Here is a 25,421-nt window from a genome sequence, read left to right on the forward strand (position 1 = left end):
ATGACTGGGATCTGATCCCTGGCCTGGGAACTCCAAAAAAAAAAAGAAAGAAAAGAAAAACAATCATTTCAAATCATATTTTATTTTATTTTTTCTTTTTTAGGTCCACACCCATGGCATGTGGAGGTTCCCAGGCTAGGGGTCTAAGAGCTACAGCTGCCAAACTACACCACAGCCACAGCATGCCAGATCTGAGCCTCAACTGTGACCCACACCACAGCTCACGCCAATGCAAGATCCTCAACTCGCTGAATAAGGCCAAGTATTGATGAACCTGCAACCTCATGGTTCCTAGTTGGAATTGTTTTTTATTCTATTAATTTTTATTTTATATCGGCTTATAGTTGATTTACAGTGTTGTAGTAGATTCAAGGGTACAGCAAAGTGATTCATTTATATACATACATATACCTGTTCTTTTTCAGATTCTTTTCCCATATAGGTTATTATAGAATATTGACTAGAGTTCACTGTGCTATATAGTAGGTCCTTGTTGGTTATCTATAGTAGTGTGTATATGTTAATCTCAAACTCCTAATTTTCCCTCTCTCCCACCTTTTCCCTTTCATAACCACAAATTTTTTTTTTATGTCTGCGAGTCTGTTTCCGTTTTGTAGATAAGTGCATTTGTATCATTTTTTTAGATTCCACATATAGGTGATACCATATAATATTTGTCTTTCCTTAGTTGGAATTGTTTCCACTGCGCCAACAGGAACTCCTCAAATCATGTTTAATTAGGTGAAAAGAGAAGCAAGAAACTGAAAGAAGGATAGAGTAAAAAGACAAAACACATGCACAATGGAAGAGAGTAAACAAAGAAAAAGCAAAGGCGAGATGGAAAGATAAACATGAGATAAAAAAAAAAGACAAAATGGGAGTTCCCGTCGTGGCGCAGTGGTTAACAAATCCGACTAGGAACCATGAGGTTTCGGGTTCGGTCCCTGCCCTTGCTCAGTGGGTTAACGATCCGGCGTTGCCGTGAGCTGTGGTGTAGGTTGCAGACACGGCTCGGATCCCGCGTTGCTGTGGCTCTGGCGTAGGCTGGCGGCTACAGCTCCGACTCAATCCCTAGCCTGGGAACCTCCATATGCCGCGGGAGCGGCCCAAGAAATAGCAAAAAAAAGACAAAAAAAAAAAAAAAGATAAAAAAAGACAAAACGAAATAAGGAGAAAAAGTGAAAGAAGGAAAGGTGAAACTAAACAAGAGTAAGTTCCTAGATGGTTATCATAGGAAGCCCTCAATAAATGTTTGTTAACAATATTCATTATGCACTCTTAACTCGACCTTTAGAAATGCCAATTAGCAAATCAGCTACTGTTTCTGCAATGATAGTCCACTTAGGTTTAGAGTTTTGGGAATTATTCCTAAACCACAGACAGACTCTCTTTTTGGCTAAGCATCAAGGGGGCCCAAGCGATTGTTCATTACAAAAACCATTTAGCAGAAAACATCTCAAAGCACATAATCCAGTATGACAGTGTCAACACCTTTAATTATGAAAAAAAGGAAATTCAATTAAAAATGCAACAATCACAAGTTTAGTGTGGTTTCTCAGATGTACTCTTCTGAATTCCCTCCCTGTTTAATCATAAAAATACAACCCAGAGGCCAAAATTAGTGCCAAAAAAATAATAAAATGGTACTACAAAGCAATGTGTCTGGTGTGCTCTTGAACTAAGTTACTGTTTCTAGGCCTGCTTTTCCTCATTTGTAAAGTGAGGAGGCTGGAAATCAATGGCTCCCAGTATGTCATACGTGCTACATCAAATCACTTTATGAATGTGTTTAATATCCTGATTCTTTAAAACATAATACCATTTACACGAGCATCCAAAAAACTGGGAAATACTCAGATATAAATACAGAGTTCCCGTCGTGGTGCAGTGGTTAACGAATCTGACTAGGAAACATGAGGTTGTGAGTTTGATCCCTGGCCTTGCTTAGTGGGTTAAGGATTCGGTGTTGCTGTGAGCTGTGGTATAGGTTGCATACGTGGCTCGGATCCCGCGTTGCTGGCTACAGCTCCAATTAGACCCCTAGCCTGGAAACCTCCATATGCCATGGGATCCAGCCCTAGAAAAAGGCAAAAAGACAGAAATACATAAATAAATAAAATAAAAAAGATCACAAAACAAGCCATAGACTATGAGAAAATACTTTTATGAGACATTTGTTAAAGGACTATTACTCAAAATACAATACAAAGAACAATAAGAAAACTAACAATTTAGATCAAAAATTGGAGCTAAAGAACTTAACACACCTCGCTAAAGAAGTATACAGGGGGAGTTGCCGTTGTGGCACAGTGGTTAACGAATCCGACTAGGAACCATGAGGTTGCGGGTTCGGTCCCTGCCCTTGCTCAGTGGGTTAACGATCCGGCGCTGCCGTGAGCTGTGGTGTAGGTTGCAGACGCGGCTCGGATCCCGCGTTGCTGTGGCTCTGGCGTAGGCTGGTGGCTACAGCTCCGATTCAACCCCTAGCCTGGGAACCTCCATATGCCGCGGGAGCGGCCCAAGAAATAGCAACAACAACAACAACAAAAGACAAAAGACAAAAAAAAAAAAAAAAAAGAAGTATACAGGGAGTTCCCATTGTGGTACAGTGGTTAACGAATCCGACTAGGAACCATAAGGTTGCGGGTTCCATCCCTGGCCTTGCTCAGTGGGTTAAGGATCCGGCGTTGCTGTGAGCTGTGGTGTAGGTCACAGATGCGGCTCGGATCCTGTGTTGCTGTAGGTCTGGTGTAGGCCGGTGGCTACAGCTCTGATTGGACCCCTAGCCTGGAAATCTCCATATGCCGCGGGTGGGGCCCAAGAAATGGCAAAAAGATAAAAAAAAAAGAAGTATACAGGAGTTCCTACTGTGGCGCAATAAGATTGGTGGTGTGTTGGGAGAGCTGGGACGCAGGTTCGATCCCTGGCCTGGCATTACCACAGCTATGGCTTAGGTCGCTACTGTGGCTCAGATCTGATCCCTGGCCCAGGAACTCCATATGCCATGGGGTGGCCAAAAATTAAAAAAATGAAATAAAAGGTTCTTCAGGTAATTCTGATATGTACACAGGTTGGAAATCATTGGACTAACTGACCTTTAATATTCCATCCTAAGTTACTAAAACCATTTGCTGACCTTTTAATATACTGACTATAATTTTACAACAGCCTTGTAAGACATATATATTAATGTCACCATCCTAAAGATTGAGAAACTGAGGATCAGATAAGTAAACTGTCCAAGGTCACACAATTAAGTAAATAGCTAAGCCAAGAATCCAATTATTCTCGGATAGTGATCCATTTTATTCCAAGTCACAATTGTTCAATATGGTTCTAATAATATTCCGTAGGATATTTTTGAAAAGAAAAAAAACCCAATTGCTTATTATCTTAAAATTATTTTAAATAGTGCCTGTTTTGGGAAATCTCTGATGATACAGAGTTGTGGAGGGCAGGGAAGAGCACAGGTGGGAAGGCAAGATAAGGTTCGCATTATGTCACCTCAGAAACCCTCAACACACAGACAGAATACAACACTCACCTTAACTGTACCATCATCACTGCCAGTGCAGACAAGCTGGGGGCCTCTCCTGGCCGGATAACAGGAATTCACAAAGGAAGTATGTCCCTTCAGTCTTTTAACCCTTTCGCCTGTTTCGCTATCCCACACTGCCACAGTTTTATCTGTGGAAGCTGAGAAGAGCATACTAGAAGGTAAGAGGAAGAATAAAAAAAATAAGTGAAGATAAGCAATAGCAATCTATCTTTCCCACATGCCAAACGTGCCAAACTCTTTAAGATCACTAACAGGTTGTGCTCTGACAGTCTGGCACATGATGCTGGAATACCTCACCCTACCTACCAAAATCATAATGGTGCCCTAGACCCAGTTACAAAGTCCACCCTATGAAACATAAAAAAAAATTTCCCTTTGTCAGTCCCCATGACATATTATACATCTAATAAGGCAGTCTTCTCAATCGTTTCCTCCTCTGTCATGATATACAACACTTTATGCATAACACGTCCTTGTACTTAGAGATGTTCAATCACTCCCAGCTGCAAAGGTAAGACAGACTGTAAAAATTCCTGACCCAATGGCTTGCTAACTCTAACCCTTTCTCTAATAATTAGAGGTTTTATTTTGTCTCCGAGGATGGTTTCTAAGTTATGGTTGATTTAAAAAATTTATTTATTTTTTGTCTTTTTAGGGCCGTACCCATGGCATATGGAGGTTCCCAAGCTAGAGGCCTAATCCAAGCTATAATGGCCAGCCTCCGCCACAGCCACAGCCACACAGGATCCGAGCCTCATCTGAGACCTACACCATAGCTCATGGCAACTCCGGATCCCTAACCCACTGATCGAAGCCAGGGATCGAACCTGCATCCTCATTGATGCTAGTCAGGTTCGTTAACCACTGAGCCACGATGGGAACTAACTCCTATGGTTGATTTTATAATGCTTTCTTTACTTAAATAGGAAAACTGTATACAAGGCTATACATTTTTTAAGAGAATCCTAAAATTTTTAGAGGTCTGAGGTGTAAAATAATAAATGTTTACTGAAATATGTAATGTGATTAATTAACTTTGCATAACCACATTTTTATATCATCTATAGTTATTCTAAAATTATGCCAATTATTAAAATATTTATGGGATTTCCCGTCGTGGCACAGTGGAAACGAATCTGATTAGAAACTATGAGGTTGCAGGTTCGATCCCCAGCCTCGATCAGTGGGTTAAGGATCCGGCATTGCCGTGAGCTGTGGTGTAGGTTGTAGACATGGCTCAGATCCCAAGCTGCTGTGGCTGTGTCGTAGGCCTGTGGCTATAGCTCCTATTTGACCCCTAGCCTGGGAATCTCCATATGCTGCAGGTGTAGCCCTAAAAAGACAAAAAAGACAAAAAAAAAAAGATAAATAGTATATTATGATAAACAGATACATCAGGTGAATGATGTTAATGGTAAAAAGCAGCAGACAAGATTGTATGAGTAGTTCTAATATACACATAAAACCAACTGTTTTGAATAGAAAAAAATGCTTGAGAAAAACATATAATATTAACAGTAATTATCTTTGGAGTGGTAAAAATGTGGGCTATTTTGTAATTTTCCTGCTTTTTTCACATTTTCTCAAAACAGATTATTTTATTACTTTTATAATAATAGCTTATTTCTACATATAGATATTACATTTTATGTCTTAAAAAAGGAATATTTTTTGGGCTGCTGCTAAGTTAGAAATGATGTATTTATAATGACCTATTTATTGATGCATACATGGAACAATAAACACCTTAATTGGGTGACAGTGATAGGATAATAAAGTGTTTATCCAAAATGTAGTAGTTTTTGACAGCACGGGCTCCCTGAGAGAAAACTCGGGGATGAAATATGAAAGAATGCCAAGAAGAATTAGTATGAGAAGCAGCTGTCATCCACTATACAGAAAACTCACCTGCCATCTGTGTTATAATGCAGTTCCATCACTGCTCCACTGTGTCCCTTCAACGTAGCATAGTTATCACAGTCGCCATAGACATTCCACAACACTATTAGGAAGAGAGGGGTTCTGGGAGCATTACTAGGGAAAGGAAGCCTCATTACTGGCCATAGAAATGGTACTTTTGAATTCACTAGAACAACAGTTCTGAAATTATACTCCTTTGGAACACTATTAGTTCTACCAGCTAGATCAATTTTTCTTACATTAAAACAAAAATGCAATTATTTCCACACTTCGTAAAATTAAAAAATTTTAGTTAATGGATATAATTTTTAAATCTTAAGTTCTCCTGCCATATTTTTTTTTTTTTTTTTTGTCTTTTTGCTATTTCTTTGGGCCGCTCTCACGGCCTATGGAGGTTCCCAGGCTAGGGGTCTTATCAGAGCTGTAGCCACCGGCCTACGCCAGAGCCACAGCTACGCGGGATCCGAGCCGCGTCTGCAACCTACACCACAGCTCCCGGCAACGCCGGATCCTTCACCCACTGAGCAATGCCAGGGATCGAACCTACAACCTCATGGTTCCTAGTCGGATTCGTTAACCACTGCGCCACGACGGGAACTCCATCCTGCCATACTTTTAATAACGTTGGCACCCACTGCTACTCATCTGCTATGAGTAGAAGCAGACTGCAAGGTGATGGTGCTTATGGGAAACTTGAAGGTCACATGGCAACAACTTAGTACTACATTTCCTCATTCCACATGTACTAAATATCTATAGCAGGTGCTATGGTAAAATAAGGTAAATGAATAGAAACAGTTCCAATCCTCAGGTCCGGCATAGAATGATCAAATGAGTGTTATTAAGGACACTCTACACTTAGTAAGGTACTTATGGTTATTTTTCTGCTAGTAAAACTGTTCCTAGTTTGTTTGATGAAACTAAGCATACTGGTAATTAAAGTATGCTCTGCAAGGATCCCTAAGCCTTCCAGATACTTGGCCACCACTAAGTTTAAGGAATATATTACCAGAACACCTAAAACAGAAAGACAGTGAAGACATCATCCATCCTGAGGCACAGTTATAAGCAAAAAACCAAAGGACTCATTTCATCTCACAATGTGGCAAATGATGCCAGACGGGGAAAAAGTCAGGTGCTTCTGACTTCTTTCACCCTTTTCTCATGACTTTCCCAATGTGATTTTTGTTCCCACTTATTCCCCCCCAAATGGGTATTCCTGACTAGTAGCTGAGAAGCTGGTAGCAGGTCCTAATGATGGACAGGTAGGTGATCTGAGTTGCCACTTTTTTTTTTCTCTTTAGGGCTGAACCCGCAGCATATGGAAGTTTCCAGGCTAGGGGTCGAATCAGAGTTACAGCTGCCAGCCTACACCACAGCAATGCCAGATTCAAGCTGCATCTCGACCTACACCACAGCTCATGGTAACGCAGGATCCTTAAACTACTGAGTGAGGCCAGGAATTGAACCTGCATCCTCATGGATACTAGTTGGGTTCATTACTGCTGAGCCACAGTGGACACTCCATGAGTTGCCACTTTAGGATCCCCTCCTTCCTTCTCAAGTGCTAAGATCTAAGGAAATGTATCACGAGGAAAGCCTCTGGGGGGAAAAAAAGTTACTGCTCTCTTCTTTACTCCCATTAGCCTGTTAAGCCCAGATCTTCAGTCTTGCTAAATCAGCTGGAGATTTGTCTCCATAAGGAAAATATTCTTAAACTAGAGCAACTCACTTACCAATGGGTAACGTAATTCCTTCTATATTTACAACATGGACTCTGAGTTCTACAGCCAAAAATCATTCAACATTTTCATGACTATATTTTATTTAAAAATTTTTTTTCCCTTTGTCTTTTCTCTCCTTTTAGGGCCACACCTGCGGCACATGGAGGTTCCCAGGCTAGGGGTCCAATCGGAGCTGTTGCTGCCAGCCTATGCCAGAGCCACAGCAACACCAGATCCAAGCCACATCTGTGACCTACACCACAGCTCAGGGCAACGCCGGATCCTTAACCCACTGAATGAGGCCAGGGATCGAACCTGCAACCTCATGGTTCCCAGTTGGACTCGCTTCCACTGCGCCACGATGGGAACTCCTCATGACTCTATTTTAGCATGATAGCCACAAAGTTTGTTAAGGACCAACTCAGACTGATACCTTCTACGGCAATGATGATTTAAAAAAATAAATCACTGGAATTCCCTTGTGGCACAGAGAACTAAGGATCCGGTGTTGTCACTGCAGCATCTTGGGTTGCTGCTGTGGCATGGGTTCTATCCTTGGCCTGGGAACTTCCACATGCTGAGAGTGCAGCCCAAATCAAAAACAAACCACCACTATTTGGCAGAGAGCAATTACTCCAGATTCATGAACTATGCCTTACATATCAGTCGGTCAAATCCTGCAGATGCTAAGGTGGATCCATTGGGGTGAAACTTGCAGCAATACACTTCCCCTTCATGTCCTGAGAGAAGCATGATTGGGGCTTGAAGGGAGGAACATCTTGGAGGCCCCTAAATAAAAGAAGAGAGGGTACAGGGTAGTCACTATATATAGGCTAGGGGGACTGAAAAATGGGGGTAATGGGGAGTACAAGGAAAAGACAATGGAAACAATGATTGAGTATATTTTTCCTGATTTAGATAATGGCAACTCTTCTCACATAACTTACGTCTCTAATTAGATTCTCTTCTTCTGAAGTTTCCAGGGTCTGTTTGTTATGCTAACTCTCCTCCTCCCTCACTGCGCTCCTACTTTTGATTGCTCAAACATGTTAAACTCATTTCTGCCTCAGGATCTCTTATACTTGTAGCTGAACCCGCAGGAACAAGACAGAAACCCCTTCCCCTAGATCTTCCTGTGTGTGACTCCTCTCAAACATTTCTGCTTCAGAAAGTCCTTCCTGGAACACTCAAACTCAAGCAGCACTCTTCCACCTCCCTTCTACATGCTATCAACCTTAGGGATTCTCTCACAGCACTTCATTTTTCTTTTTTTGCTTTTTAGGGCTGCACCCATAGCATACGGAGGTTCCCAGGCTAGAGGTCTAATGGGAGCTACAGCTGCCGGCCTATGCCAGAACCACAGCAACGCCAGATCCTTAACCCACTGAGTGAGGCCAGGGATCAAACCCGCAACCTCATGATTCCTAGTCGAATTCGTTTCTGCTGCACCACAACGGCAACACCTCTCACAGCACTTCTCTAACTACCTGAAATTACCTTCCTCATTACTTGTTTACAGTGTCTCCCCTACTGTGCCACTAGAAAAGCTCTGTGACCACAGGAACCCTATAGAGTCATTCAACAGTCTTCCCAGTTTCTAGTTCATTTAATGAATGAATGATTGAATTGAGCTTCCCAACAACCTTGCAGGGTACAAGGTTACTAAGGAAAGTAGTCTTGTTTACGGTTTTAGCCACTAAGCCTAGGCTTGGGCAATTCACAGAAACTTGAGCTGATATTCTTACTTGTCAGATGGAAGAACAAATACACTGGCATTCTCTTCATGGCTCAGTGGTTAACAAGCCTGACTAGGAACCATGAGGATATGGGTTCAATCTGTGGCCTAGCTCAGTGGGTTAAGGATCCGGCGTTGCCGTGAGCTGTGGTGTAGGTCGCAGACACAGCTCAGATCCTGAGTTGCTGTGGCTGTGGCGTAGGCCAACAGCTGTAGCTCTGGTTTGACCCCTAGCCTGGGAACTTCCATATGCCATGGGTGCTGTCCTAAAGAAAAAAAACCAAAAGAACAAATACACTATTAATAATTCCTAAATCTCATCAGTAGTTTCCAGCTTATTCATTTACTCAAAAAATACTATGTGTCAGGCACTGTTCTAGACATTGAGAAAACAGTGTTGAACAAAATAAACAATGTAGGTTGTATTCTAGCAGGAGGGAGGGACAGAAAGGAGGGAGGGATGGCAGAAACAAGTATAAGGTATAGATGGTGGTGGTACGTACCATGGAGAAAACCAAACAGCAATGTGTTAGTGAGTACCCAGGTATGCAATTTAAAACAGGTTGGTCAGGAAAACCTTCATGGAAAAAGCGATATTTGAGCAGAGACTTGGAGGAGCTGAGTGTGTAAACCAGGTGGACATTTGGAAAAAGAACACTCCAGTAGTGGGAAAAGAAAATGCAAAGGCTTTGTGTGTGGTAGGAGCATAGAAGCCAATGTGACTGGAGTAAGGTGAGCAATGGAAAATTGGTAGATCAGAGAGGTCAAGGGAAAGAGGGCAAAAGGTTGTTAGGATTTTAGTTTTACTCTGAGTGAAGCGAAAAGCCATGGCATGTTTTCAGCAGAGGTTAACATGATTTGATGTTTAGAAGGATTCCTCCGGCTGCTGGACTGAGAATAGAATGAGCATCTGAGAAAAGAAACAGGAATGCCATCAGGATCCTACAGCAGGAATACTAGGTGAGAGAATAACAGCTTAGATCAGGAGGTAGTGATGGAGATATTTAGAAGTGGTAACAAATCTGGGTTTATTTTAAGGATGGTGCCAGCAAAGATTTGCTGACAGCCTGATTGAGGAGTTTCAGGAGGGGACATATATTCTTCAGCTAAGCCTAATAGAGCAGAAGGAGAGATGTCATCCATCACTACCTCTATCTTATAAGAACTCTAGTTAAAAGCCTGGATTCTGATTTTAAAATCGGTTTCTATCACTTATTAGAGAAGTTTGTTTCCCCATCTACAAAATGGGACAATTAACAATTCCTACCTCTTAGGCAGTGACCAAGATTAATGGAGTTTTCATATACAAAACACTTAGTACATGGCTCAATAAGTGTTACCTATTCTTCAGTTGTTAATACTAGTGCAGAGAAAGAGTTTTCCCCAAAGCAAGTTGCCCCAAGTCCCAAAGCGAGCTAGTATCGTTCATTTCCTTCCTTTCTTTCTTCCTTCATTCATCCATCCACTCTTTCAACTTTCCTGAACGTTTATTCTATGCTGGATCCCTGGAAGATTTAGGATGCGAAAGCCCGGGGCCCAGTTTTAAGATCCCTCACTAATTCTAACGCCCCCTCACAGGGCCATCGAGACGCTGAAACGTCAAACGGGGAAACGTAGCATCGCAGGGTGTTGACCGCTTTAACAGGTTTTTCTGCTCTAACTCCCTGGTGTGAGTCCCGTTCCGCCCCCGCAGTGCAGGGAAAGGGCCGGTATGGGATCTCACGGTGGAGCACTGAGGAGACAGGAAGATGAGCTGAGGGCCGAAGGCCATCTGCTCGTTTACTCACCGCTTGCAGCAAAGCTCCCGGCGCCGCCTGCTGCTGCCCGGCTCCCGGGCCCGACCCCGCCGCTCCCAAAAGCAATTCATGCCGCTGCCGCTTGACTGGGACCAGAGGCAACTCTGGGCCCTTGCGCTTCTGCTGTTCTATCATGGCGGCAACCGCTCTCCTCAGGCCGCCACTGACCGCGCCGACACCCTCAGGGAGCGCACGATTGGCTCCGACTTAGTCTTTCCCTTAGAACTTCCGGCTTGGAGAAACCAATCGGCTTCCAATACTCCCCTCTGCACCGCCCCCTGGGGAGTCTCCAGTTATTGGGCAACTCATTCTGATGTCACTAGAGTACGATTCCAGGATTGGTGGAACGAGCTGGAGTCCCGCCTCGGCGCGCTGGGTCTTGTGGGTGGAAGCGCGCTGACTGGGTTCTGGCGTTTCGCGCAATGCTGCGGCGGGGAGACCTGACGCTAACTCCGAGTAAGTGTTGGGGGTGGGTGGCTGCGGAATCTGGAGGCGGCGCCTCCGTTGTGTGGTCTGAAGCTGGCCTCTCTCAGCCCAGGGTTGATCGCAGAGGGCAGAGGGGGCCCCTGAGTTCCTAGCTCTTGGTGTATGGTGGCCTGGGTTCCCTTTCTAGGTTGGAGCAGAGCAGTGGGGTCTCTGCGCCTGCCTGGGGCCCTCGACGGCTGCTTTCTTTAACAAGCGCCTTCTGTGTCGAGCCCTGTGCCAGGTGCTCCTTGGGAGAAAAGGTCAGTTTCCCAGCCTCCACCAGGGTCGTCTCAGACTTTGGAGGCCGACTTCTTTCTGCCGTGATACTGCAGCCTTTTACCAGCGCCTGCTCTGTGCCCCTGAGAGAGAGAGAGGGAGAGAGAGAGAGAGATGAAGGAAATGTCCGACTCTTGGTCTCCAGAGCACAGTCTTGGCTGAGAAATTCAGACTCATACTTGTGAAGTAGGTTTTCTCCTTAATCGTTCAACTGATATTTATGGTGCAAAGCTTTGAGGAGACATTGTGAACCAAACATGGTCCCTGACCTCAGGGCTTTGAGTCCGATGGGAAAAACAGATGCTCAACAATGATCTTTATAGGGAATGCAAAGTAAGTGCTGCCAGGGAAAGGTACCTGGTGTTTTGAGTGCCAGAAATAAGCCGGAAGACTTGTCTAACAAAAAGATGCCTGAACCTATGCCTGAAGGAAGAATTCTAATTAGTTGGGGGAAGAGAGGAGGGCAGAATATTCCATATAGAACAGCATGTGCAGAGGCCCAATGGCAAATGAGAGGAAAATGACTAAAAGGTACAAAGAGGCCAGTGTTGCCAGGACAAAGAGAATAAAGGGGAGTGTGGTACAAGATGAAGCTGGAGGCAAGTGGAAGCCAGACTGTGTAGGAATTTGTAGCTTTTCTTTAAGACTGATGGGAAATCACTGAGGTTTTATTTTGTATTTTGCAGTGGAGAAGGTGGTGTGATGGAGGAGGCAGCTTGGTCCTTCTGGCTCAGTAGTTTGAATAGATTGGAGGGGAGATAAATGCAAATAGACCGCTGAGGTGAGAGTTGTTAGCAATGAAGACTATAGAGTGTTGGTGGAACTGAGAGGTAGATATTTTCTAGACTCCTTTGCACCTAAGATGAGAATTGAATTGGAAGGGAAAGGAGGAGGGTGAGAGGCATCCTCCTTTGCTGGCAAATACCATAGTAGAGGCAGTGGGTTTCTTAGTCACCAGCTTTTTGGTGTTGTGACTTTCTGCAATGATGGCCATAACTTTTTTTTTTGGTCTCTTTTTTAGGGCCTCACCCAAGGCATATGGAGGTTTCCAGGCTAGGGGTCAAATCAGAGCTATAGCTGCTGGCCTATGCCACAGCAACGTTGGATCCAAGCCAAGTCTGCGATCTACACCACAGCTCACGGCAAGACCAGATCCTTAACCCACTAACTGACTGAGGTCAGGGATGGAACCTACGTCCTCATGGATACTAGTTGGGTTCATTAACGCTGAGCCATGACAACCCTCTGTTAGGTGGGTTAGGAATTGTTCCTCGGAAGTTCTACCAGTTCTTACCATAGCTCTTTCAGTAATTTTGTAAGTCACATAATGCCGGTAAATCCATTTCTGCTTAACCCTAGCTAGAATGGGTTCTGATATCTGCAGCTGTACTCCATAAGGGTAGGGATATTGCCAGTTAGGTGGGCTATAAAGAGGGAGCATTAAAGGGAAATTAGGTTATTGTTTGAATGGTGGACTGTGGAGTCTAAGCTGGATAGGGAGGAAAATGAAGAAAAAGGAGAGGGCTGCTAGATTGGAAGAAAATAAATGTCAATAGATTGGGGTTCTATTGAGGTCAAAGAACAGTATTCTCAGCTAGAGGACTTCCGTTTATCCTTAAAGGCCCACCCAGTTGTCACCTTTTAATGCTCCTAGTTTTCTTAATACTTTGAACCTAATCACTGTTTTAGCACTGATCATCCAGCATTGTAATTGGTCTTTGAGGACAGGGACTATGTTGAGAAGGCTGGTTTAGTGACAAGTGGGTGTGGCTCTTGGACTGGCCTAAGATTTATCTCTTTCTAGCTATGAGTTTTGGACAAGTTACTTTGTTCCTTTAAAAAAAAGATACCTACTTTGTAGAACTATTTGAAGGATCGAAAGGTTTATAAAGTGCCTTGTACAGATATATATAACATTTATATTAATGACATTTATGTAAATGCCAGTAAATGTGCTGAATTGATAACAATTTAAAATAGAGTAAAATTAAGTAGTTCAGTATTTCAGTAGATGGTTATAAATTTCTGTGTGCTTTGTACTGTGCTTAGCACTGGAGATTTGAAGGATATGGTGATGTGGGCATGCTGGGAAGAATTTCACAGTCTAGAAAGAAAAAATGCTCATAAATAAGATTTGAATCCCATCTCCATCGGTCATGTTTGTAATAGTTTTGTAATCTTGAGCAAGATTAACTTAGCTTCTCTTGTGTCTTAGTTTCCTCATCTGTAAAATAGCAATAATAATTGCCTATCTTGTAGGGAGGTCAGAAAGGGAGTTAAATTAGTTAAGACAAGTGAAGCTTTTAGGTTGATGGCAAATAGGAAGCACTCAAATATTAGCTATTATTTTTAGATGATTTGGGAGGGACTTTAGAGATTATTGACTGAAAGACCAGTGTGGGGCAGTAGAGTAAGTACTGGTCTTTTGGTCCGGTACCAATAGGGCTAAAACTGTAAACAGCCCTTGTCAAGTCACTTGACCCCTGTTAGCCTCATTTTCAATTAAGAGTAATGGGCTGAATGATCTCCATAATTGAATTGCTTTCAGCTTTCACTGTTTATGAATCTATCTTTGTTTTTCCTTGCTTTTTACTCTTTTTCCTGCTTTTGACATTTTGCTCAACAGATCCACAACCAGAGTTCAAAATGGAAGAAGTATCCGTCTAAGATAGTCACTCTAGAGATTTGGTGAAAAGAAGGAAGATTGGGCAGCCAGTTTGGCTTTTCTTCTTCTTCTTCTTCTTTTTTAGGGCCTCATCATTATCTGGAAGTTCCCAGACTAGGAGTTGAATCAGAGCTACAGCTGCTGGCCTACACCACAGCCACAGCAACTCAAGATCCGAGCCCTGTCTGTGACTTACACCACAGCTCCTGGCAACGCCAGATCCTTAACCCACCAAGCAAGGCCAGGAATCAAACCCCAGTCCTCGTGGATGCTAGTTGGGTTCGTTGCCGATGAGCTGCGACGGAAACTCCCAGTTTGGCATTTGAGTTTCCCATCTTAGGACCTAGGCAGCTTATTGTGTAGAACTCAATTCTTTCTCCTATATTTAGATCAGAATGCTTTTTCTTCTTTCTCTACTTGTGTTTGCCATATAGTAAGGCTTTATTCACTCATTCAAGAAAACTCTGGGTATCCACTCTATATAGGCACTGGGGACAAAATCAAATGAGGACTGGTCCTTCATTACATGTTTGAATGAATAAATCCAGACTCTACTCAGACCAGCTTCCATGAATGGTGCCCTTCTGATCACCCTTTATTGGAATCGCACATTTTGGGACCTAGTTAGGGTTAGAACTATACTCTTCAAAATTTGGAGGTGGACTGTGAATTCTTTTTGAGGCAGTGTAGAATAGTGGTTAAGAGTTCAGGCTCTGTCATTATTCTGTCTTTGCTGTATCCCAGTATTTTGCTTTTCAATTGATTCTTCTCCATTCTTATACATAGCTTAAAAATAAATTAAAATCCCTTTAATTCTCAAGAGTTCTATCCAGTTATTACCGTTAAGTAACAACAACAGTAAATCTAAGTCTTAAACTTAAAAACAGCAAAAAATCTTAGCCAGATCAGTAAGTTGACACACGAAATGAAGTTCCAAAGGGGCTATATAGTATCTTTCCAATTTAATACTGTTCTATGAACTTCTCATTGCTTGAGGGAAGGAGAAGAGGATGTGGTTATTTTTTTTTTCCAATTGCAGGCACATTAAAAAAAAATCACAAAATTAGGGAGATACAATACAAATAACACTTTTCTTTTTTTCTTTTTTGGCTGCCCCAAAGCATGTGGAGTTCCTGGGCCAGGGATCAGATCTGAGCTGCAGCCATGGCAATACAGAATCCTTTGACCCACTGTGCCAGGCCAGGGGTTGAACCAGGTCCTGACACTGCAGAGCTATCTCCAATGCCATTGCGTCACAGTGGTAACTCCACAATTCACCCCCCCTTTTTTTGTCTTTTTTAAGGCCATACCTGTGGCATATGAAAGTTCCCAGGCTAAGGATCAAATCAGAGCTGCAGCTGCCGGCCTATGCCACAGCAGCTCGTGATCTGAGCCTCGTCTTCAACCTACACCACAGCTCATGGCAACGCTGGATGCCTAACCCACTGGGCAACCCACTGAGTGAGGCCAGGGATCGAACCCAAGTCCTTATGGATACTAGTTGGGTTTGTAAACTGCTGAGCCATGGCAGGAACTCCCACAAGTAATATTTTTTAATGAATCATTTGAGAATTAAGTTGCTGACCTCATTCCCCATATGAATAGTTTTGCTACAAACAAGGACATTCTTCTGTATAACCATAATATAACTTCTGAAGTCAGAAAGTTAGTATTGTATAACTACCCCTTATCCTCAGGTCCTTCTCTTCTGTGCTCAGGGACCGAATCCCCATTCTGGATTACCCTGTGTGTGTACCCTGGTCACCCTGCTTCTTCCCACACTGAGTTCTCCTTTGCACATTTCCTCCTCACCCAGCATAGGCTTTGACCTCACTTTGGATCACCATTCCCCTGCCACACCTCCCATTCCCACTCCTACACTGTACCTACCTCTGTCCTTTGTTTTGGGAAGGAGGTAGCTAGTGCATTTTACATATCTACTACATATTACAGTTGTTTAAAACATTCAAGTAAAATGAAACACTTGAGGAAGATTTTCTGTTTTTAGAACTATTGCAAGGTATTTCCAAACGGTGTACCTCAATCCTTATCAGTTTACTTGCTCTTTTAAGTCTATAGGTGTGGTCCTATTGAACTAGACTATATCTGGATGTTTCATAAACTTATTAAAAGCAGCAGGGATGCTTTTTCCAAATGAAATGTTACACAGAAGCTTAATAGGTAAACCAGAGCAAAGCAGAATATGCTGTTAAAAGTAGGCCCTTCTCCTCTAACCTGCACTTCGCCTTGTCACCATGACCCACCCCAAACCTGGGAGGGCAAGAGTGAATCAGCAATAATCAGCCTCTGCCTAATTACCGAGGAGAAACTTCTAGTTTTCCAACTGCATGAGGGGGGGGGGGCCTCTAAATCTGATTTCTTTGGGATTGTGCTCCCTCACCTTTGGTTTAGAGGCTCTCCTCTGGTTGGTTGGCTGGCCAAGGGGCCTACTTCTTGGACCTTCTTGACTCTATGGTCCCTAGATATTTCAGAACTGACTTTTTAAAAATAAACTTGAGTTAACTGAGAATCTTCTGGATGACCACCATTTCTCCTTAGGTATGTTTTTTCCTAGATATTTTATTAAGGAAACAATTCTAAGTGAAATTGTTTTCTTAATTTTTCTTTCTGGTAGTTCATTGTTAGTGTATAGAAATGCAGCAAATTTCGCATATTATTTTGTATTTATATTGTATCCTTCAACTTTACCAAATTCATTACTGAGCTCTAATAGTGTTTTGGTGGCATCTTTAGAATTTTCTATGTATATCGTCAACTGCAAACAGTGACAGTTCTTTCTTTCCAATTTGGATTCCTGTTGAACAGCCACCATAACCCTAGGTTTTTACGGAATATCATTAAAAAAAATTAAATACCATTATGGGAGTTCCCGTCGTGGCGCAGTGGTTAACGAATCCGACTAGGAACCATGAGGTTGCGGGTTCGGTCCCTGCCCTTACTCAGTGGGTTAACGATCCGGCGTTGCCGTGAGCTGTGGTGTAGGTTGCAGACGCGGCTCGGATCCGGCGTTGCTGTGGCTCTGGCGTAGGCCGGTGGCTACAGCTCCGATTGGACCCCTAGCCTGGGAACCTCCATATGCCGCGGGAGCGGCCCAAGAAATAGCAACAACAACAAAAAGACAAAAGACAAAAAAAAAAAAAAATTAAATACCATTATGGGAGTTCCCGTCGTGGCGCAGTGGTTAACGAATCCGACTAGGAACCATGAGGTTGCGGGTTCGGTCCCTGCCCTTGCTCAGTGGGTTAACGATCCGGCGTTGCTGTGAGCTGTGGTGTAGGTTGCAGACGCGGCTCGGATCCCGAGTTGCTGTGGCTCTGGCGTAGGCCGGCAGCTACAGCTCCGATTCCACCCCTAGCCTGGGAACTTCCATATGCCGTGGGAATGGCCCAAGAAATGGCAAAAAGACAAAAAAAAAAAAAAAAAAAAAAAAACCATTTTAAAAAACAGCAATCTTTTATAATCCGGAAATTGTTAGCCTGTTACTGTTGTATAACAGGATGTTTCTCAAAAACCCATGCCAGTTTTCCACTTGAAGAATTGCATAGGGTTTCTACAGAAGAAGCAAATAGAGCTTTAAACTTAGCTGTTTATAGTCTTATCACAGCAGATATCTATAAGAAATAACTTAAGATTATATTGCTTTTTCCCTGATCTTTGTTCAAAGAAGAATAGCTCATAGACTAAGTTGTTTGAGCTTAATTTAGATGTCTTAGCTGCTGGTGCCTCTGTGGATTCTGTACCTCACTGGTGCTAAAAGAGTGAGGCCACTGGCCTAAGGTTAATAACCTTTGTTCTAGGATATGAGGTGAGAAATGCTGGGCAGAGGGAAGAGAAGGACTAGAGATGAGACTGCATAGCTGGGAAGTGGAAGAAGCAGAACCCAACCAGGCTGTGAAACCTGGATTGAACCTATTTATCAGCTTTTTCTCAAGAATAAAGGCAAATCTACCTTTATTCTACCTGTGTGCTATTAATAAATAAAACCCACCTCTGGCTGACCTAAACAGAAAAGGGCAAGTTTATCGTAAGGATGCATGGTTGTCTTACGGAACTCAAGGACAGGAATGTTCGTAGGCCCAGGGATGATACTAGGGTTTGGAAGGCTGACAGAATTTTCTTTCATTTCTGTTTTAAGGAAAGCAGTTCAGTTAATGGATGGTCATTGTAAATCAGGAAGACTTTCCAAAAATGGCACCTCAAATAAATCATCTGAAAGTAAGGGAATACACTCAAGGTCGAGGAGAGGAGAAGGTATTTGCTTATAAAAACCCAAGGAAATGGAGGTCCCTCTGTGGCTCAGCAGGTTAAGAACCTGACTAGTATCCATGAGAATGCTGGTTAGATCCCTAGCCTCAATCAGTGGGTTAAGGATCTGGCATTGCTGCAAGCTATGGCGTAGGCCAGCAGCTGCAGCTCTGATTCTACCCCTACTTCCAGGAACTTCCATATGCTGCAGGTGTGGCTCTAAAAAGAAAAAAAGAAAAAAGCCCCAAGGAAAATAGAATTTCAGGATTATACTGATGTTGAGTATAACTGGGAGGAAAAAGAGGACTGGGGACAGTACCATTAGATTTATCTTTATGTAACAGTGATTTATCCAGCAGAATGAAGGGGCATGGTTAAGAGCCGTTAGAGTGCTAGTTTTCCTTTTTAAAATGAGAAGGCTGGGCAAGAGTACCTCTTAGGTCCCTAACAACTCCAAAGCTATAAGACTCGCTACTCTGGCAGCATCAGCATCACCTGGGAGCTTTTCAGAGTTTCTGGCACCACCCTAGACTTACTGAATTGCAATCTGCATTTTAACATGTTTAATAAATAGTTAAATAAATTTGATGCATCCAGCAATAGATTATGATATAAACATTAAAAAAATGTGTTTGTATATGAATCGCTAAAATACAGTAAGAAAATGGATGTTAATGTATTAATTAATGGCTTCATTACTCCATTAAAAAACCCACTTGTACATATAAAAAAATCAGAAAGTGTATAAACCAAATTGAAATAAAGATGATTTTCTTTTCTTTTATTTTTTGCTTTTTAGGGCCACACCATGGTATATGGAGGTTCCCAGGCTAGGAGTTGAATCAGAGCTGCAGCCACTGGCCTACACCACAGCCACAGCAAAGCCAGATCCTTGATGTGTCTATGAGGTACATCATAGCTTATGGCAATGCCAGATCCTTAACCCACTGAGTGAGGCCAGGGATTGAGCCCGTGTCCTCATGGGTCCTAATCAGGCTTGTTAACCTCTGAGCCACGAAGGGAACTCCCTTCTTTTCCTTATTAATGTATTATCTGAATTTTTTAAATGAGCATTCATATTTTTAATTTTGTTAGTGAAAAAGGTAAGCTCTGCTCTCTTTTTGAAGTCATTTCAGATTTAACACCCACAGTGGTTAAAAGCATGGACTCTGTCAGCTAGAATTTAACTCCTCCATTTTCTGGCTTGTTGATATAGGCCCATTAAATTGGCCTCTGGAAGCCTTGGTTTTCTCATCTATATAATATGATAATTAATAAAACCTACATCTTGAGAGTTTTGAGGATTAAATGAGATATTGTGTGTCCAGTGCTTTGCACAGTACTTGGACATAGTAAGTGCTTGATAGATGTTAGCTCGTATTACCATTAGTATTCCTTTTTTTAAGATCCATTCTCACACACACACACACACACACACAGCCCAAAAGCCTTTCCTTGGCAAAAGAATAGCAATGACAGCAATTAAAAAACAGAACAGGCTAATGGCTTTGGGCAAGTATCAAATTGTAAAGAAATAAGATCAAAGTTACCAAAACTCCCCACTAATACAGTGAACAAAAGAGATTTGGATATAAGTGCACGATATTAAATCTAGTGGTTACCCTGAGAGACAATCTGTGATTAGGCAGCACACATTTCTTCTTTATTGCAGATCTTGCTCTAATTGTTGCCTATTTTATCTTTGTGACAGGACACTTGAATTAACTTTAGCAGAAGAGAAATGGAGGAACCATAGAACATTAAGGATGAATTCGGGAAGACCTGAGACCATGGAGAACTTGCCTGCTCTCTACACTATTTTCCAAGGAGAGGTATATTCTTTTGCTTCTGAAAACCTTCCGTTTATATTAAGCATAGATTGAGGGTGAAAAGCAGCAGGGTTTGGAGCTCCTGTCCACTTGAGAATGTCTTGAAGGACTAGTAGAACATGTACCTTCTCTAAGCACCCTACTTCTAACTACATACTTGATATCTTCATCTGGATACTTCAAAGCATCTCTAATCTATGTTTTAAACTGAATTTTTAATTTTCTCACCAAATATCTTCTTCTGGTTTTTCCCATCTCAGCAAAATATCCATTCACTTACCTATGCTAGTAATCTGGGCATCATCCTTGATTTGATCTTGTTTTCTTCTGTCTACAGTCCATCAGCAAGTCCTATCATTCCTACCTCCCAAATATGTCTCTGGTGTCTGTATTTCTTTATCCCCTTTATCTGGTGTCTATTTTCTTGACACCCCATTAGTATAAACTTGCCCTTCCTGAGCTCCCTACTTCTTTTGTAGTCCCCCTCCAATCTCTTTTTCCGCATTGCAGCCAGAATAACATTTTATAAACAGGTTGGACCAAGCTACTTTCTTGAAGCTCTTCTATGCTTCTGATTGTACTTGAATGTATCCAGACTTCTTTTCATGACCCTTATCTGACTGTGCTTCTGCCCACTCTGATAATGTTGTTTTGTTCTACTCTACTCATACTCTAGCTACTCTGGCCTCATTATCGCCCTGAACATTCTAAACTTGCTTTCTTCTCAGGACTTGTACACATGCTGTTGTTTCTAACTGCCCCACTTTCTTACCAACTTTATCTTTTAGGTCTCAACCCTAATGCATCTTCTCAGAGATTTTTTTCCCCACTGTAAATAAATGGGCTCACCCTCCATTTATTTTGTACTTATTTAAAGCCTTTCTTCCTCACAGGATGCTAAGCTCCATGAAGACAGAGCTCTGTCTTTTTTATTTACCATTGTGTATCTCAGTCCCAGGTAGGTGGGTGGAAAATAGTAGGTGCTCAATACGTCTTTGATGACTAAATGAATTACCAACCTTTGAGGGAGAAGGCGTTATATTTGTTTAAAGAGCAGAGTCTTTGGAACCAGACAAAACCGGGATTCTAGTCCTAGCTCCTTTACTTACTAGCTGTGTGATCCTTGAGGTCATCACTTAATGTCTTTGAGCCTCAGTCTTCGCATTTGTTACATGGAGATTTAAAAAACAAAAAACAAAAAAATTTCATAGGATTGTGATGATGGTTAAATAAGCTGTCATCTCTAAAAACCCAATGCCTGAGACATAGGAGGGATTCAGTTTAAAGTATTAATGTTATTTCCCTTCCCTTGAAGCAAAATTAAAGGCAAAAAATTGTTTTCAGTGTCTTATGAGTACCTATAGTATTTTAACTATATTATTCTTATGGCGTTCACCTTGCTGCTTTATGATTGACAAAAGTTTTACCACCTAATTAGGTGAGGCCTTTGAGGACAGACATTGTGACTGTTGGTTATAGATAAACAGGGCTTTTGACTTCTGTTAAGTAGACCCCAAGTTGTAACAGTCATATAAAGGATCATAACATTCTAACAAATAGCAAACAACTCTGCTCTTCAGAGCCTCTGTTGTCTTTCTTTAGGGCCCATGGTACCCCCAAAGGTGAGTGAGGAACCAGGGCTCAGAAGAAGGAAATGGTAGCTCTGGAGATAATGTCAATTTTTCTGATCATGAGCCCTCACTTTTCACATGTTGCATAAAAGAAAGAAGAGCTCTCTGCCCTCCATAAACTGACTCAGATTTCTAGTAAAGTGCTCCTGACCTATGTCTTTTTCTTATTTGAGATGGGGCTTGAATTAGTGTAGGTTTTATGTTTTACTCTCAAGGAAGGATGGGCTTGGGTAATGTTCAGAAAGAACTTTATAGTTCTAGTACTAGGACTATAGTTCCAGTATTTCAGAAACACTTTTTGAAAAATGTTTAGAAGTGACTGAAATTAGGGAAAGAGAAAGTTCATGATAAATTGGAAAGAAGAGACTATTTTTTAGAATATTTATCCAGCAGCCAGTCAGTGCCTAATATTTATAAAGAAGAATTTTTTTTTTTTTTGCTATTTCTTGGGCCGCTCCCACGGCATATGGAGGTTCCCAGGCTAGGGGTCTGATTGGAGCTGTAGCCACCAGCCTACGCCAGAGCCACAGCAACGCGGGATCCGAGCCGCGTCTGCAACCTACACCACAGCTCACGGCAGCGCCGGATCGTTAACCCACTGAGCAAGGGCAGGGACCGAACCCACAACCTCATGGTTCCTAGTCGGATTCGTTAACCACTGCGCCACGACGGGAACTACAAGAAGAATTTATATTATAATTTTTAAAAATTGTAAGCTTAATATATGCCAGCACTTTCACACGTTATGTGTTGTTGACTCCCCAAGTCTGTAGCTGGGGTTGTTCAACTGGTCATAAATGCATGAAGGAACTGAAAGACCCATAAGAGAATTCTTTTGACTCACTTGGGATAATATAGGAGGTAGATGGTAAATCCGGTTGTTCCACTGTCATTTGTTTGTATCTCTATTGTGATGGTTATCTTAGTCTGTCTTGTACTGTTGTCGCTTGTATATGTGTCTGTCTCTTCAACTAGATTGTATTTTACTGGAGAGCGGAGCAGCCACAGTGTTTACGTCATCTATCTTTCCTGGGGCCGCACCAGCGGCACGTGGAGGTTCCCAGGCTAGGGGTCGAATCGGAGTTGTAGCCGCTGGCCTACGCCAGAGCCACAGCAATGCCAGATTTGAGCTGCATCTGTGACTTAACATCACAGCTCACGGCAACGCTGGATCCTTAACCCACTGAGCAAGGCCAGGGATCGAACCCACAACCTCATGGTTCCTAGTCAGATTCGTGAACCACTGCACCACGACGGGAACTTTGGCGTCTGTTTTTTTTTTTTTTTTTTTTTTTTTTGTCTTTTTTGCTATTTCTTTGGGCCGCTCCCTCGGCATATGGAGGTTCCCAGGCTAGGGGTTGAATCAGAGCTGTAGCCACCAGCCTACGCCAGAGCCACAGCAACTCGGGATCCGAGCCACGTCTGCAGCCTACACCACAGCTTACGGCAACGCCAGACCGTTAACCCACTGAGCAAGGGCAGGGACTGAACCCGCAACCTCATGGTTTCTAGTCGGATTCGCTAACCACTGTGCCACGACGGGAACTCCCGGCATCTGTTTTTTTAAGTTGTCCTATTTCACAAGGCCTGACATGGCATCCTCCATACAGGTACTCAGTAAATGTTTGAATTAAATTGAATCCAAGCTTCTTAGGACCAGTTGGCTTTGAAGAAACTGGTGGTGCAGCCCATATCCTAGCAGCCTTTCTCTTAGCAGGCTCAGCAGAGTTGGGGTCCCAGTGACTGAATAACTGAGAAGCCAGTATTCATCCTTCTCTTGTCGTCTGAATGGCATCTTGGAGTTCATAAAGCATGGTAGGCGGTTCAAGCATAGCAACGGGATTTGAAATTTGGCTTAGCCCAGCCATAGCCAAAGAAATGCTGAAGGGAGATGTGTATTTGTAAGTTGGAAATAGCGTTGGACTAGAAGTCAGAAAACTTCTGTTCTGTACCTGGCTTTGATACTTTCTAACTTTGACTTTAGACAAGTAGCTGGTGTCTCTGAGCTTCAAATTCCTCATTTACGGTATGGGGATAACTAGTTTCAAGGCTAATGCAACCTCTAATAAGATGGTAAATTCATTTTACCCAAGCCCTGAGTTCAGTTGAGATAATTATGAATTTTTTTCCCCTGAGCTACTTGATGAATTATTCTTGGGACACCAGGCAGACTGTGTGATCGTTTAAGGCAGGTGCCATTCGGTTAATTTCAAGTCTGACTGCACCCTAGGAGACACAGTGATGGAAACACCTGGTGCTGGAAATAGGCAAGAATGTGTTTTCCGAACTGAACAGTTGAGTGCATCCATTCTGGAGCACATTAACCATTCCTTTTGGGAGAGGCCAAAATGAGGTGTGATGTGGTATTTCCTCAAAAGATCATAATGTGACACTGGAGCTTCAGATTGAGAGGTGAGATTGTTTTAATTTATAGCAGCAAGTTGATTTGGGCTCCAACTTCCAGATGCTACTTTGAAGTTATTTAAATAATTATGCCCTTAAATAATGTTGGTTATGCAATATGAGGCATTTAAGCCCACTTTCTAGAACTCTGGGGTGAAAACCAAAGTGCCTTTGGTTGGTCTAAAAAGAAGGGATTTGTTTTTATTAAGTCTCATGTTCTTTATCCATGTGGCCCTGTTTTATAGAGAAGAGCTTGTTTTGTGAACTTAAGTACTTCATGTCTCTGGTCATTTTCCTCATTTAAAAAAAGTGACAGGATTGATCAGCTCATCTCTAAAGTCCTTTCTTCAGTTCCACCTTGTCTTGATTTTAAGTACTAGTATCTGCCTGGTTGTACTGTTTCTTTGGGAGTGTCTGGTCCTTATGCCAGCATAGCATATTCGTCACTGTAAAACAGGAGTTTAGAAATTTTGGTTCTTAACCCATTCTTTTTTTTTTTTTTTTATAATTTTTAAAATTTTCCCACTGTACAGCAAGGGGGTCAGGTTATCCTTACATGTATACATTACAATTACAGTTTTTCCCCCACCCTTTCTTCTGTTGCAACATGAGTATCTAGACAAAGTTCTCAATGCTATTCAGCAGGATCTCCTTGTAAATCTATTCTAAGTTGTGTCTGATAAGCCCAAGCTCCCGATCCCTCCCACTCCCTCCCCCTCCCATCAGGCAGCCACAAGTTTCTTCTCCAAGTCCATGATTTTCTTTTCTGAGGAGATGTTCATTTGTGCTGGATATTAGATTCCAGTTATAAGTGATATCATATGGTATTTGTCTTTGTCTTTCTGGCTCATTTCACTCAGTATGAGATTCTCTAGTTCCATCCATGTAGCTGCAAATGGCATTATGTCATTCTTTTTTATGGCTGAGTAGTATTCCATTGTGTATATATACCACATCTTCCGAATCCAATCCTCTGTCGATGGACATTTGGGTTGTTTCCATATCCTGGCTATTGTGAATAGTGCTGCAATGAACATGCGGGTGCACGTGTCTCTTTTAAGTAGAGTTTTGTCCGGATAGATACCCAAGAGTGGGATTGCGGGATCATATGGAAGTTCTATGTATAGATTTCTAAGGTATCTCCAAACTGTT

General features: G+C 42.3%; 2 protein-coding genes across 7 annotated transcripts in view; one reads left to right on the forward strand and one right to left on the reverse strand.

Annotated features, from left to right (window-relative positions):
• The window catches only part of SNRNP40 (small nuclear ribonucleoprotein U5 subunit 40), a 40,655-nt gene extending 29,756 nt beyond the window's left edge, over positions 1-10,899 (reverse strand). For 2 of the 3 annotated variants that reach the window (XR_014807424.1, XM_003356266.5), the window contains exons 1-4: positions 10,726-10,899; positions 7,863-7,992; positions 5,468-5,561; positions 3,545-3,710 (exon numbers count right to left, since the gene is read on the reverse strand). Coding sequence is in view for 1 of the 3 variants with exons in the window: in XM_003356266.5 (XP_003356314.1) it covers positions 3,545-3,710; positions 5,468-5,561; positions 7,863-7,992; positions 10,726-10,869 (534 nt within the window). In the remaining 2 variants the exon portion in view is untranslated. Of the gene's footprint in view, positions 1-304; positions 2,046-2,488; positions 3,711-5,467; positions 5,562-7,862; positions 7,993-10,725 lie in introns of those variants that run through there. The other variant, XR_014807425.1, reaches the window with a different exon arrangement.
• Positions 10,900-11,137: 238 nt separating this feature from the next.
• ZCCHC17 (zinc finger CCHC-type containing 17) overlaps positions 11,138-25,421 on the forward strand; it is a 64,813-nt gene continuing 50,529 nt past the window's right edge. Inside the window, exons 1-2 of one of the 4 annotated variants that reach the window (XM_084963730.1) lie at positions 11,138-11,661; positions 20,118-20,238. In XM_084963730.1, coding sequence (XP_084819856.1) covers positions 20,173-20,238 — 66 coding nt within the window. In that variant the 5' untranslated portion in view covers positions 11,138-11,661; positions 20,118-20,172. Of the gene's footprint in view, positions 11,662-12,161; positions 12,257-20,117; positions 20,239-25,421 lie in introns of those variants that run through there. The other 3 variants (XM_084963729.1, XM_021095768.2, XM_021095769.2) reach the window with 3 other exon arrangements.

Source organism: Sus scrofa, chromosome 6 (assembly GCF_054392235.1).
Source record: "Sus scrofa isolate SSC_HxYL_T2T_F1_AM1 chromosome 6, Sscrofa_HxYL_maternal_Yorkshire_Landrace_v2.0, whole genome shotgun sequence".
In the NCBI taxonomy this organism is placed as follows: domain Eukaryota; kingdom Metazoa; phylum Chordata; class Mammalia; order Artiodactyla; family Suidae; genus Sus; species Sus scrofa.